Here is a 15,414-nt window from a genome sequence, read left to right on the forward strand (position 1 = left end):
TCCTACAGTGAACCATACATTTCCTAAACTTTGGGAAAGTTCAGTTCCCTGCGTTGATTTGCTCAGTACTTTGTCTAGTGTTGATACCATTATCATGTTATTTTAGAGCACTCATTTTTACGTGAAAACGATTGTTGATAGCCACATTCAATAAGCGTATACATTTTTATGAAAAATAGATTGGCAGTACACATTTAAAATCAGTTCTTACCACGTATGTAAGGGTGTTGCTTTGCAGTATTTCTGACATGTGTATCTAAAGTATTTAAACAAATTAAACAGAGTTTAGTTTTATTTAGAATGTGGAAATAAATATGCATGTCTCTATCAAAGCATAATTTAAAAAAAATATAGAGTATAGGCCAAATTACACTCATGCCATAAACGCATGCTGATCATGTAAATTGAGTCTTGATGCTACCCATGTTTGATCTCTTTTTTTCTCAATGTTTTATGGGCAGTCTTTTTTTATCGCAGTTATAATCATCGTTTGATTTCAACAGATTTTTTTTTCTAAAGTTAGACATCACATATTTAAAAAAATAAATTCTCAGTATACAAATGCATAATTTATTTTCTTTAAACGATCTGGTGTGTCTAAAGAACACATTTTATGGTTGTCACTGTGAGTCTAGTAGATTTGCTCCTAACCTCATTACATTCAGGAAAATGGGCACAGGATAAATGACTTCATTACTTACCGGTCATCTTCCTTACTCTGAGGTCTTCCTCGTTACAGTCCTATCATATATGAAGCAAAACCTCCAGTGACACAATTTACATACACGATTTTCGAAACTTAGAAGATATATTAACAGTCTCATTTCGATGAGGTCAGAAGGGGGAGACGTTTTGTGTGGTTTTCTTTGCCCTGGGAGATGGTGTGTGATTTCTGCACCTGCCGCAGCTCCCCAACACATTATAAATAACTGCAGCCCCCCTTGCATTGAGATTTCATGGTGGAATCTGCAGGGACTTTTCTGTCTGGTTTTTGCACATGATAATTTATATGGAAGGTGGCATTTACGATTGCATTAGGAAACAGACCATTATTATGGCACATACAACCTTGAACCTCCTGGACTTGTTTTCCTAAAGCACATCCATACCATAAAACAATATAAATTGTATGGAATCAACTGCTTTGCCACAAGTGTTAGCAGTAACTGTACTCTCCATGCAATTTACCCTTCATGTAAAATGACTCTCTGAATGTATTACCTCAGTCCCTCTTCTATGTGTGTTATTTTCCTCCTGGAAGTGCCCTATGACCTAAAAGTCTCTGCTGACCCATTCCACTTACTTTTATTTTAACAAGGAAAAAAGATAATGGGGCAGGGAAGTAAATCAGGACCTGAACTTTGAGTAATTAAGACCAGCCAGTAGGTGAATGGGCCATTACCTTCTAATCTACCTTCCTCATTAGAGTCCTTACACCCATGATTGTTAGTCAGGTTTAGTCAGGTAATATCCCAAGTAAGCGAAAGAATGATCCACAACTGCAAGGTTTCTGCAAACCATTCATTAAATAAACAGCTGACCCAAATTTAGCAGTAGCTGAACACCCCACAATCAACTTATAATGTAAAATTAACATGTTATGTGAAGCTCATGATGAAACTCTGCAAATGTCCTGCTTGCAAGCCCCCAACATTGTGAACAGAAGTTAAAGTCCCTCAAATGTTTTTCCCTAGATGAAAGAATGCCAGGGATACTGGAAATTAAATATTCAGTGAAAATGGCAAAGTTAACCCATGTGACGATTCACAGAATCTTGTCACTTCTCTCCAGAGGGAGCCCTTCCCTTTGAGGATAGGGAGGTGGTCCTGCTATGAAACATTCCCCTGAGAGGTGGCAGTAAGCGGGACCTCACAGGGAGAGACTCCCTTCTTGGGGATAAGGACTCCCATTCCATGAAGGAACTCCCTAAGCCTCTTTCCAATTCGACCCTGAGACCCTCATTGTCCCAAAACGTCCAACCTGAAGAAACTACTGTTTGCTATTGTAAGATCTCTTCTTATACTGACCCAAGACCTGAAGAAACTGAGAAGTGGAAGTGTAAAACAGATGTGAAGAATGGCAATAGGTCTGACCCCAATTGTACTGAGAAGATGAAGAGTGAAGGAGCAATAACTACTCCTTTATTAAAGATATCCAGTACTGGGAAGAGTTGGCCTCAAGGAGGCATAATGAATACCTCATGGAAACAAAGGAAGGACTCTGATCCTGCACTGGGGATGACCCATCAACAGAGGATAAAAACAGAGGAAGTACTTGCTAAAGGGAGAATCCGCCATCCAACCTGCATAGCCCGGGAAACTCCAACCTGGGAAAGAGAAGTCCATGAGAGGAAGCTGGTCCTCAGTCCTGAGGAAGATGCAGAATTGACAGAGGAGCAATCTGGAAGGGCCAACTCACTTGAAGATTGGAAGAATGTGGACGGTGGCGTGACCTCAAGGAGGTGTACCATGTGCTCTGTGAACAGCACCTGAACCACCAAACCAATGGGTCTACACAGCCATAGAACAAGACAGGAGTTGAGAAGAGAAACGCTGTGAGTACTTATGGGAAAGAAGCCAGCCGTGACTACGGCTAGTACTGGTGACACACAACCACCGAGTCACAGGTAATGGGAGTGGCAGGAGACCTGGGAGGGGTACAGGGAATTGTGAAAGCCGTATCAATGCTCAAGAGTGTTATTGAAGGGATCTACCCATCGAAGTGATTGTATAGAGCTGAAGAAAAAACAAGAGTGTTACAGGAGTGATCTCTCTTATCACAGTAATTGTGAAATCCATAAGAAAACCTGAGAATGTTACAGAGTGATTCCCTCATCACAATGATTGTGAAAACCATAATAGTAACCAAGAGTGTTACGGGAGTGATCTCCCTCATCACAGTAATTGTGAAAACCATTATAGAAGCCCGGAGTTTTACGCAAGTGATCCCCTTTGTCACAGTAATTGTAAAAACCATAAGAAAAGCCAAGAGTGTTATGGGAGAGATCTCTTGTCACAGTAATTATGAAAACCCTAAGCAAAGCCAATAGTGTTACAGGAATGATGATTCCTCATCACAGTAATTTTGAAGACCATAAGAGAAGTAAAAGGCAAGAGCGGTACGGGAGGGATCTCCCTTGGCACAGAAATTATGTTGGCCATAAGAGAAGTAATAAGCAAGAGTGGTACGGAGCAATCTTCCATGTCACAGTGATTGGGAAAATCCTGCAAAAGCTCAAGAGAGGTGTGAGAGGGGTCTCCCTCGTCACAGTGATTGTGAATATTATAATAAAAGGCAAGAGTTTTACAGGAGTAATCACTCTCAATACATTAATTATGAAAGGAAATGCTTGAAAAGATTGTATCCATTTGTACAAATGGTACAAAAGACTGAAAAGGCCTGTATCATTTGTACTAATCTGAAAATATCGAACATGAGGAGCAGAGGATGCGGGGGTATCTCCCGCTCCACATGTTTATAATTTTTGGATTCAGGGTTGCAGGGGTGTCCCCCGCATAGGGGAATAAAGTTAGAAAAAAACTGAAAAGACCCTGCGGCGCTGGTTCCCAAGCACGTAAGTGAAGGGAACCGGTGTCGCAGGGAGTCTGCGGCACACACCAAGGTGTGCCACCAAAAGGTAAGTTCATTTGTGGGGTATGCTTGGGGAGACATTACTTTGGGTTGTTTGACCGTGACGGACGGTCAAGTTAGCTATAGTCTTTTGGATGCAAAACTTTCCCGTTACGGGCAAACAACCCAAATCCATTACGAAAGCCCTAAGAAAATTCAATGGTACTATAGGAACAATCTCTCTCACAGCAGTAATTGTGAAAGGCCTAAGAAAACCCAAGATATCCACGGGAGCGATCTCCCTCATCACAGTGAAGGGGGAAACCCTAAGAAAAGCCAAGAGTATCACATTAGTAACCTCCCTTGTCCTTATAGTGGGAAGAACAGTTTATTGGACATTTGATAAAGGACAAGAAACCCAGAGAAAGAGAATATTTGAACAATAGTTAAGGAAAGATCCATCTTGGACATTGAGAGCCAGTATTCATTGGACACTGGAGATAGACCAAATAAGTCAATTTGAGGTTCTTCAGGGGTTAATCAGAGCTGTTACAAAAGACTACAAGAAGATAACTCATCAAGGCTGAGCTAGCCATCCCAGACAAAGGCAATCATGCTCCTGAGCCCCTTTTTGTTTTCTGAATCCTTTTTGATTAGTGGTAGGGTCAGAAGTAGGTTCGTTTTTGGACAGAGGGCATTGTTTTTGCTTTGAGCAAACCACCCTGATGACGAGCACCCTAGTCAGAGTTCCGCTAGGTGGGAACAACACTTTAGTATAAGGAAAGGGAGGTCTTTTTCTTATTTTAACCTTGTGTAAAATGCCACCACTTAGTCCAACTACTTCTTATGACTTGCCACACCCAATTGGTGAAAGATATTGTTTTCAAAAGTCCTCAGGGTTCAAGTCGGGGGGTACACGCGGGTGGACTTAGTCCCGCCAGCTAAAATGAGAAACATTGGATGTCTTCTTTGTATTTATGAATTAAAGCCGACCTCTCGAACCGCAGTCGTTAGGTTTGCATTCTGGACACTTCACCACTGCACCATATAACCTGATGAAAAATAACGAACAACTAAAGGTGAAATGTCCCATTTTAGAACTAGATGTTCCAGGGAAAACATTTGTTTTGGTTCTAGGAGTTTTAAACACCTTTTAACGTTTTCAGAAACATTTTTTGAAGAAAATATCCTCTCTTGGTTTTGTGTGTGTGTTGATTTGTCCTGTGAAATTGTGGTGGTTATGCAAAGCCAATTTAATGAAATGTGCATATTTCACCTCAATATGCTAATTTCTGGGGACATCACACCCCATTGTGTTTGTTGATGAGACCCCCTCCTTGCAAGGACCTAATCATAATAAAGTTGGAAACCACCTGATGTATCAAATTGGTTTATTGTAAATATATAATTAGAGTCCATACTACTTCTAGTAACTGTGTGACCTCTTAAGTTCTAGAATCTGAAGCCCACGCAAAACATTAGCAGCACACAAAAAAACACAAATTTCACTCGTCTGTGACCTGAAGATATTTCCATCAATGCCAAGATGTTAGCTCTATGAATGCTTAGAGGAACATCTAAGAGAGGTGGAAAATTAACAACCTGTAATGCATGCAAAGGAATCGATCACAGAGTTCTAAAAGAGAAAGGGTCAATATATAGCATTTCTACATTGCATTGGAAGGGGCTCTGTCCATTTGCACTTATGTGCAGAATGTACCCTCCTGTGCAATTTTCATGATTTCAAAAATGGAGTGGCTAATAGTAACACTCAGGTAAGATTGCCTTTACTCCTCAATTTTAAATTTGATTTGTAAAAAAGTGTAAATGACACCGGCAAATTAAATTTAGCATTTAGCATTTAGATCAGTCATAGAAATATTTAGCATTGGGGGCTGTGATAGGTATAGAGTTAGAAGCAAGCATATACCTTTCACTGTGCATCAAAAGAAAGTAGAAAATAAACCCTGCAGTGGCTTTGCCACCATCACGCTTTCACATAGGACTGATTTACTTGTGACATGTAATTTATAGAGGGCTACTGTTACACCTCCTACCAACCCATTCCTTATTTAAACAAGTACAATATACTGTAAGACAATATAAAGAAATGTATATAGATGTCCAACACCTAATTCTCATGCACAAATGTTCATGAATTGATTCTCCATAAAGAACACTCAAATAAGCTTTCAGAAAATCGAGCAAAGTGCATTTCTTTTCATTAAGAGAAATAAGTAATAGAAACACATTGCACAAAGCACACTCAGTCTGAGAAAACACTTCTATCATCTTCAAGCCTATATCTTCCTAAAAATGAATCAACTAACCAAAAACAAACAGCTTCTCAAAGGCATAAGATGTATGCTTGCCAATTCTCAGTAACAAGCCTCATGAATGGAATGGCCTTTGCAATACCTCAGCTCTCTCTCAACATGCTATTAAAAATGAGCATAACCTTCTCTCACACTCACAACAGTCTTCTGTGATAGTAGAGAGCTGAGGGCTGAACGTCTGTTGAAGCTGGAGAAAGGCTTGAGGAGTTACAAAATCTAAAAATCAGGAAAGATTCCAAAAAATCCACAACATTTTAAATCCAATGCCAAAAACCACATGTAAAGTCCATCATGATCTTCTAATGGGTGCAAAGCCTTAAAGGGTTTCCCTGCTTGCTTTAGGCCCTCAGGTCTGCCTCCAATACAATGTGACAGCATTTCCCGATGATCTCAAACAGCTCATGTATCGGCTCCACAAAAGTTTATGAATGTGCTCCAGGTATATAAAAATAGTCTTCTGGTTTGTTTATCAATTGGCTCCCTGAATGTTTATTTATATGCTCCTGGTGTATCAAAACAAAGATGGGAATGGGTCATTTGATGCACAATGGATTTATGGCTTCTAGGAATTACCAGTTGGGGTTTTACCATCTCTTCTCAGGTAGTTGATCTTCTAAACAATATCCCTTGTTTTAAGAAAAATAATGGACCCCTCGCTCCCTTCCCTCTTGTTCTGATGTTACTTGGAGAAAGCACTTGGCTAATAAGGGATCGTTTCTTTGTGAAAAGCTAAGTCAGGAAGGACCCAAGGTTCTTCTTCACTGACTTTTGAGGGTTCAGATGGTTGAGAGATTTCATCAGCTACCCCAAAACATAGGTTCTCCCATTTTGTTACCCCTTTATCTGTCTCCTCTTTTAGGATTGGTAGCATTGCTCTTTCAAGTATCCCTCGGGGCCATTTGGTCCCCAGGTTGAATATTAAAGGCTGTTTCCCCATGATTCTGAAAGAGAATTTTAACATCTCCTCTAAAATGTGGGTCAATGATGCCTGCTCAAACATTGAGTCAAAATCTCCAAGTAAGTCCTGACTTGGGAGCAAGTCTAATATAACACCCGAGGGGATGAGAACTCGGTCTGGTGGTATTAACCCTCGCTCCTCTGGAGGGTTAGTTGCCTCTCTACTACTACAAGTCAAACCCAATGGACCCTTTAGTGGCCACTGTTGGAGCTAACTCAGCTTTTCCTACTTCTGGGTCCCCCAGCCCGTTTTGATCGAGCTGCATCCCACTTCTGACATCATATGTGAGAAAGGCATGGTGCTCAGAGATAGACACAGACACAAGGATACCAGTTTGAAAACCTTTATTTTAAACAATGGGGTTGGAAAATACCTAACTTGCCCCATTCCTAAGCGACCAAGAAAATAAAGGAAAAGGAATAGTCCAAGAATCAGTCTGTGCACATTAACAGGGTGTAGGTGTTTGAACAAAATATATAAGTGTCTCTAAAGAATATCAGGCTAACCAAGGAGCTTCTTCTTAACTCCCTTGCCCAACCTTAGCTCACGTGGGATTGCCAGAGGTTCAGTTTGTCCCAAACAGTTCAGTAGTTATTTCATTCAGTGTACAGTAAGCACCTCTTTCAGGCTTCCCTGAGAGAAAAAGGCAGCTGAATGTAACAATTCTGCTTCACCAATGTTTTCTCACAAAAAGTCAGTTCAATGTAACACTATTCTGTTTCACGAGGCTCCCCTGCCCTGTTTCACTACTCTCTTACTTAACACAGTTCTCGGGTTGAATCTTTCTGGCTCTCCCCACTGGTACCTAGATACTCTTTACTTGCATCATTCACTTCATAGCACAACACAACATTATCTTCACATCTGGGGTTCCCTTCCCCAGATTTCACCATGCAGTTCATGTCAAAGACTTTTGAAACAGCATAGCTTTATTCCTTCCTATTCCTGAACACTCTTACACAGTTGCATTCTGGTTATTGTAGTTCCTTTCCATCAACATGCTTCTAGCACCACAACAAGTACCCCTTGCTTGTCATTTCCATCATTCATTTATTTATGTTTCAATCAATCCCCTCTCAGGATCCTTCTTTACTTAATATAATTTTCTACAGCCTTTCCCATCACCTTTCATTTCAATCAACTTTGCAACTATGCTTTAATTTACGTTTCACCTTTTCTTCAGTACACCTTTCACAACATTTCCCATTGGCTTTCACTTGCATCAACTTTGCTTTGTTTTACATTTCACAGAGACCACTCTGTTACTTTGTTTTGTTTCAGACAATCAAAGCTGTCAAAGTATCTCACTTCTTATGTGTACTGCTGCTTTGTAACTAGTAATCATGTGTGTCTTCTCAGACCCTGGCTGTCTCATCACTTTGAACTCACTGGTTAATCTTTCTTTAATGAAGCCTTCACAATTCTTCCTATCTGAGGTTAGAGTCTTTCCCACCTGCCCCTCAGACATTCCTGGCTGGCCTCACTGTCCCAGGGAATCGAGCAATCTCTCAGCACACAGTTCGGAGTGTTTAACAAGCTTCGCAGCTTCCTTTGATGAACCCTTTCAGCTTCTTGGAGACACGGCTCTCTCGCCACATTTCTCCTGCTGCAGCCTGTAGGCATGTAGCATCTCGGCATCCTGTTCTCATAAGCCTGGTTCCTGCTACCCTATGCTCAGCTGTCTGCCATCTGGTTTGCTCTCCTCTGACTCGCCTTTGCATTCCTGGCTTCTCGTCCTCAAGCTCCGGCTCGTTCCTCTTCCATGATTTTGGGGTTCACCTTTTGTACTTGGTTCGGGTGACAATGGGATTCAGGTGTTTGTCAGTGTAATTAAATGCCTGACCCTGTCTGGCCTTATTAGAGGGACATTCATAGAAATCGTAGTTGCTTCTATGATAGGTTTCCCTTACATTATCAGTGATGTCATCAGTTACATTTGTGATGTCATCTTTGTTGTCCTGAGTGTTAGTCTCAGCAGGTCACGGAAGTGGCACGAGTTATGGTTCCTTAGCTTACCATAACTTACTTGTAAGCATAACGTCCATTTAACAAAGTGTTCTCATTTAATTCAATAGGTTTTTATTAGTACAAATTAACCATAATGTCCCTTTAACAAAGTTTTTTCAGTGAATTTCATAGGTTTTTATTAGTGCAACATAACCATAATGTCCCTTTAACAAAGGTTTTTCAGTGAATTTCATAGGTTTTTATTATTGCAACTTAACCATAGCATCCCTTTTAGTCTCGGGAGGATAGCTCAGTGGCAACGTGCCCACCTTGGAAGCAAGACGGCACAGGGCAACACAGGCTCGATCCCCGGGTTAGCGCTTAGAAATCTCTGGGTGTTAAGTGTGTTATAAATAATATCATAATAACATTTTTTCAGTGAATTTCAAACGTTTTTATTAGTGCAACTTAACCATTACGTCCCTTTAACAATGTTTTTTTCAGTGAATTTCATGGGTTTTCACCAGTGCACAGTAATTTCTGACAACTTAATAATATCGAACTTACCCCAATAAAGCAACATTTATGTCCAATTTGCAAAGTTTCACCTTAAAACTTTGCCACCTTCTATCATAATTTTTAAAACTTCTACACACTTTTTGCAACTTTTTCCACTGTGTTTCCGTCCATCGACGTCTGCGCACATTTGACGTCATCGTAGACTCTTCAGACAGCGGCACGTGAATTGCGTTCGTGCGCACAACATGATGATGTGTCCATGAACGCGTCTGCACTTGGCGAAATGGGTCCATGCTTTGAGAACAGTTCAGAACTGCTTTTTCTGCTGATCTAGGGATTTTCAAACTCAAAATGTACCCTTGCACAACTCCTATACCTATTCTTACTCATTATCCATTAACAATCTAGCACAGAGCACATACTTGGAAGAATATTAGCAAAACAGCTATTTATCTAAAACATTGCATCAGCTATTGCCATCCCTCCTACCCAAGAGCCGCCACCACCAGCAAGGGGACCTACACAACAAAAAAAGCACAGTACTTCCAAAGACAATGAAGAAGACCAATAAAATGAGGTAGAGTAAGTGCCAACTTTAAGCACTCAGAGAGAATCATGAGTGTGGCAGTTTTTTACCACTGTTGGGAATGTACCGAAGGCTAAAGCTACCAAAGTGAAATGCACTGAGTCAGCTACGGACTACGTGGGACCATCTCCATGCACCGACAAACCAAACCCCCCCATCTTCCTCAACCAATACTGTACTGTAACAACCAGCTACTTTGCAAGCAATAAAAGAGGCTGTTGATCCATAGCTTTCGAAGACAACACTACTCTGTATATACTGCAACACATCACTCTGCAGGGGGGAGCAATTTCGAAGTGCTTTTGAAACTGTAATCAAGGAACATTAGAAACACTGCCCCCTACCTTAGATGTAACGCATGCGCAACATCTTCCCCTGTCCACCTGCCCTTCCATATTAGTGCTTGGTGCCCTTTCCCTCATTTACATCTACACCTTACTTTCTGACATCTCCTATAAAAAAAAGAAATTAAAAAACAACAAAAGAAAGGTTCCTTTAGGAACAACCTTTCAAAGTTAGAAAATAGAACTAAAAAAGTATATTATAGACTCCATCTACTTTACATTTCTCAGTAAAGTTTATATACCCAATAAGATTTTCCAACATTTCCTTTAGCATTTTGTGTTATGCCAATGGACATAATGTGGCATTTATAATGGCCCAGCAGCCCAAGTTATCTGCCCAAGCAAAGCAAGGGCAGATAATGAGGACTCCGGACTGTTATCCCCCATCCCAGCCCTTGTAACGAGGGATGAAGGCCATTAGAATCCCGAGTTGCCAAAGCGGTAACCCAGGGTGCTAAAAAAAAGGATGTTCCTTCCTACAGCGTGACGCGCATGACATCCCGCTGTAGGAAGGAAAGGAATTATTATCCAAGATGTTGACCATGGAAAGGGAAGGCTTACAGAGCCCCTCTTCCCTTTCCATGGTGGTCGTCGGGAGGCAAAGGTCACCTCTGTGCACTGCTAAACCAACACGAGGACATCAAAGTTGACATCACAAATGTCATTGATGACATCACATATGAAATACATTTTGATAAAAAGTCTCTAAAAGGGGTTTTGTTTATAATATTATTAACACGATGTAAGGGGTGATCAGGAGACCTATCATGAACTACTTAATGTATTAAATAATGTACTCATCTGAACAAAACATGATATTGGAGTGTTGTTGTTAATAGAGGAACCTATCATAAATACACACAGGCAATGGCTGCAGCATGCACTATAGAAGTACAACATTTTTAATTTGGATATTAAAATAATGAATGGTACCTTATCAGAATTTTGAGCAAAGATATACATGTAATTAATAGCTAACAGCTAATAATTAATTGGAGACTTACTACATACTTGTGGTAATACAAACAATACATATGAAGACCCACAATGCATACAAATCTGAAGCACATACAGGGAAACGTCAGTAAGGAGGAAAGAAACAACACCACCATTTGCGTGTTTGCGGATTGGTTGTTTCCCCATGGATGTGTACAATGAACTGAGGTCAAATCCTAAGGAAAGTGCATTAATAACATACAAAAATTTTATGTCTACATATGTAACACCTTATTATTTTTAAATGAACATAACCACGTAGCCTAGATATGTCAGTGAACAAAATAAGTGGCCCATATATGGGATGTCAATGGTGATGTCATCAAGATATTTGTGATGTCATCTCTGATGTCCTGGCAGTGTATGGAGGTGGTCTTTTCGGTTTTACTTGTAACCATAACGTTCCTTTAACAATGTTTTTTCAATGAATTTCATAGGTTTTTGTTAGAGCAACTTAACCATAACATCCCTTTAATGCAGTTTTTTCAGAGAATTTCATAGGTTTTTACTAGTGCACCTTTAATCTGCTACAAGTTCCTTATATTATACCCCCCCCCCAAAGTGGCAGCTATTGGTTCCGCGGACAGCGCGCAGTAGTCTGCAGATGTCAATCTGCATTTACAAGGTGCAGAGCCCCAAAAAGAACATACCCATCAACCAACAAACAGATCTACATAAAATCACAACTAATGTTTACAACATGAAAATATACCTTTTTGTACAAACACTTAGGTTAAAAAATACTCATTATTTTTTTGTTTAGCACACATTACAACTGAATGCACCAATCACAAACCATAACTGTAAACTTCATATAATTTCCTCACTAAAGCTCTGCATACAGATTGAGAAACACAGGTGCTTATTGAGCAAACAATTCTTACTAAACAGTGCATTGTATTTATTTCTCTTGTATTAGCTTTCATTACATAAACTTTTGTTAAAGGACAGAAGCACTTTATTGCTCACAGAAATGGCAACCACACTTGAGTGGTTAGCGGAGAATTTCCCAAAAGAGGAAATGAGCGACGATAACATGCCCAATGGTATAAAATACATATTTTCATGTAAAAAATAATGTATTTTGTAAACACCTTACTAAAATAATAATTTAAAATGTTCTTCCAGTACATAGTTTTCATGAAGAAACCATGCCCCAGTTGAATTACACAATCCCAAGAATCACAAATAGAAGTGCTATCCCCAAATGTAAATAATCAAATCATGAACTTCTCTAAAAAATTGGATGAACTGAATAATGATTTTAAATAACTTTTACAGTATGTCAAAAATCATGTCACTAAAAATGTTGCCTATCACTGTCCTCCTTGCACCTGTCCCCCTTGTCCCCAGCAATCAGCCCCATCAAATTCTGAACATTTTAATCAAAGACGCTTTGATGAAACCTCACCCCCTTCCTCCCCTCATAAAATTTGTACATAAGTTCCTAATTCTCCCATTTATGTTTCCCATTACGGTACCGCATCCCTTTCTTGAATAAATATCGTTTTTGTACTATAAATGTTTTATTGTTGTGTGAAATGTCCTATTTTTTTAAACCCCCCATTATAAACCCATGGACATTAGGACTGTCTGGGGTGTCTGCACTCAAAATGGAGGTACCCCCAGATAGACATGATGTGCGGAGATGTCTGGTTTCACATTATGTACTTTTATTTAGTCCGCAGACAACGCGCCTGTTCTACGAACATCCAGCGCATGCACACTGCGATTCCTGCCGGAAGGGTGTCTGCAGACGGCCATCAGAGCCGCAGATGGCCACGGATGTCATCATGTGACTGCACATATGCCACGTGACAGGGTTATCCGCGAACAGTGTCTGTGGCCACGGACAGTTTACAAGTGTGTTTCCAGCCCATCTAGTATGTTTCAAGCAGACACATTGCCATTGCACAGCTCCCAGACCCATTTATGCTGATTTGGCAACTTTTTACAATTTTTCAAGGCCTAGTTTTGACTCGGTAGTCTGTGGACTGTATGACTGTCCTCGGATGGTTCTGCGGAAGGGACCCGCCCAATACTTTTCCTCATTCTCAATCTGGCTAACCAGGAGAGAGCACCTGCTTCACTGCTGGGTGCATTTTGTTTGGCAGAAGTTGTTCTTGGAGACCATGGCATCTCTTATGGCCATTGCTTCCTCCCAGCCACCCCAACTACCACAATCATCATCATCTGCAGGGCCTGGAGAGGGGAACAGGCGCAGTGATAAAGAAAAGGAGGATCAAGAGGAAGAAGAGGATGAAGTGGATGAGATCCCTGTCAGCAGCACTCAGAGTGAGTCCTGGGTGTGTCCATTTTTCATGACCGTTGGAAATGTCCCAAAGGCTCGTGCAAGTAAGGACCAAAGCAATGAGTGCAAAGTTGGAACCGGGCTTGTATTCCTACGAGACAACTTCCATGAGGCGCCACACCAAATTGACCCATGCGACTGCTCTGAGAAAGGCGATACCTTTCTCAGGTAAGAACAGGTTGACTTCCTCCACCCCATCATCTTTATCTGCTCCTGTCACCACAAAATATACTCCTTTGGAGCAGAGGATCCCAGTGGTGGCTTCACAGGCCATACAGAATGCTGTTGACCCTTACCTTTTGAGGGTCACAGTGCTCTGTATGTACTGTGAAGAAACGATCTGTAGGGGGAGCAGTTTCAGAGTGCTTTCAAGGCTGCGGTCAAGGATCATGAGAAATACTGCCACCTACCTGATTAAGGCTCGCCCAACATCTTCCTCTCTCCACCTGCTCCTTCATCCCTGTGGTTGGTGCCACTTCCGTCCCTTCCCTCCCCTAATGTGCCTCTCCTGAGAAAAGCCCCAAAAAATACAAAATTGAGCAACCTTTCACAGTTAAAAAATAGAAGTGAGAAAAAATGTCACAGGCACCTGTGCAGCCTGCATAGTCTGCAGACAGCCAGCATAGTTTGCGGACATCTAAAAAATTCCAGGCGTGGGGTGGGACAATTCAAATCATTTTAATTGTTTTGCATTCAAAAGGAGTGGCTCTTAAAAGAACCTTTTTTTGTGTTTTGGCATTTATAAATATTTTTTTTTTGGTATTACAAACTGACCTAAGAAAACATTTCACTGAATTTAATTATTTCTTCGCACTTTCACTAAAACTGTTTCAACGCATTTTGTCTAGTTTCCACAAAGATCTGATTACCCACATCAGTAAGATGGACTCTATCTCTCCAAGAAAAGTTGGCCCAATCAAATTTAATGTTCTCATTATGAAACAATGTTATGCCAATATCTCAAACAAAAGCACACACAGCTTCATTGATGCTGTGCCTCACGTTTTCCATTTGTGGACCAAATTAACTCGAATGTCCCACATCTGTCTCTGGTCAATACTTTCAAAATTCATTTTCAAATTAGGGAACATTTCCTTCAACTTTGCCAATGTCTCCTTCATTGCAAAGTGCAATGAAATCCCAGTCACATTCCCCAAACTGTTCCCTCCGCAGTGAACAACAATATTGTCCAGATGTTTCAATTCAACCATATTTGTACAAAATGGGAGCAAGTCCATCCACTTCATGCCCCACACTTCATACCAGAACAATTCCAATTCAGGGAATCCAAGATTTTTGGCTATTCCACAATGCTCAGCATACACCTTCAACCAATGAACCCGAGAGTCCTGCTACCCTCTCTTCCTGTACAAAACACCCAGGAAAAATGAATGGCTGATCCCCCGATGCTCGCCGACACTACGCCTCTCCAGGGTCTCTACAGTCCCATTTCCATGCCAGGCAACCTTAAAAGACCTGGATGTGGCACGTGCCATCCATGCACTACTGCGACGTCGCAGCCACTGAAAGGGCAGGGTGGGAACATTAAACATAATTTAAGTCATTTAATAAAAGTGGTGGCTCTGAAAAGAACCTTTTTGGGGGGGTTGTTAACAAACACCTCTTTTTCCCTTTTTTCCCTTTTTTGCTTTTATATACAGTAGTACTGGCAGTGATTCTCTTACATAGTGGTAGCATGCAGCAAAGTGAAGGCACATGTAAAAAGAGCACCATGTATGTGCCTTCCAAAGAAAAATAGAGTAGGTCTGCAAACTCTGTACCTGTGAAAGAAACAGCAAAAGCATACAGTGTACACCATAATACAATGCACCATTAGGCGAAGTTAC

General features: G+C 40.8%; 1 protein-coding gene across 6 annotated transcripts in view; it reads right to left on the reverse strand.

The window, feature by feature from the left end:
• LOC138566370 (inter-alpha-trypsin inhibitor heavy chain H4-like) overlaps nt 1–15,414 on the reverse strand; it is a 1,003,937-nt gene that overhangs the window by 282,352 nt on the left and 706,171 nt on the right. For 5 of the 6 annotated variants that reach the window (XR_011301923.1, XM_069643539.1, XM_069643537.1 and 2 more), the window contains one exon: nt 212–256. The exons of the other annotated variant lie outside the window; for it this stretch is intronic. Coding sequence is in view for 4 of the 5 variants with exons in the window: in XM_069643539.1 (XP_069499640.1) it covers nt 212–256 (45 nt within the window). In the remaining variant the exon portion in view is untranslated. The remainder of the gene's footprint in view (nt 1–211; nt 257–15,414) is intronic. 6 annotated transcript variants of the gene reach the window in all.

Source organism: Ambystoma mexicanum, chromosome 2p (assembly GCF_040938575.1).
Source record: "Ambystoma mexicanum isolate Mex_15411 chromosome 2p, UKY_AmexF1_1, whole genome shotgun sequence".
Lineage (NCBI taxonomy): Eukaryota > Metazoa > Chordata > Amphibia > Caudata > Ambystomatidae > Ambystoma > Ambystoma mexicanum.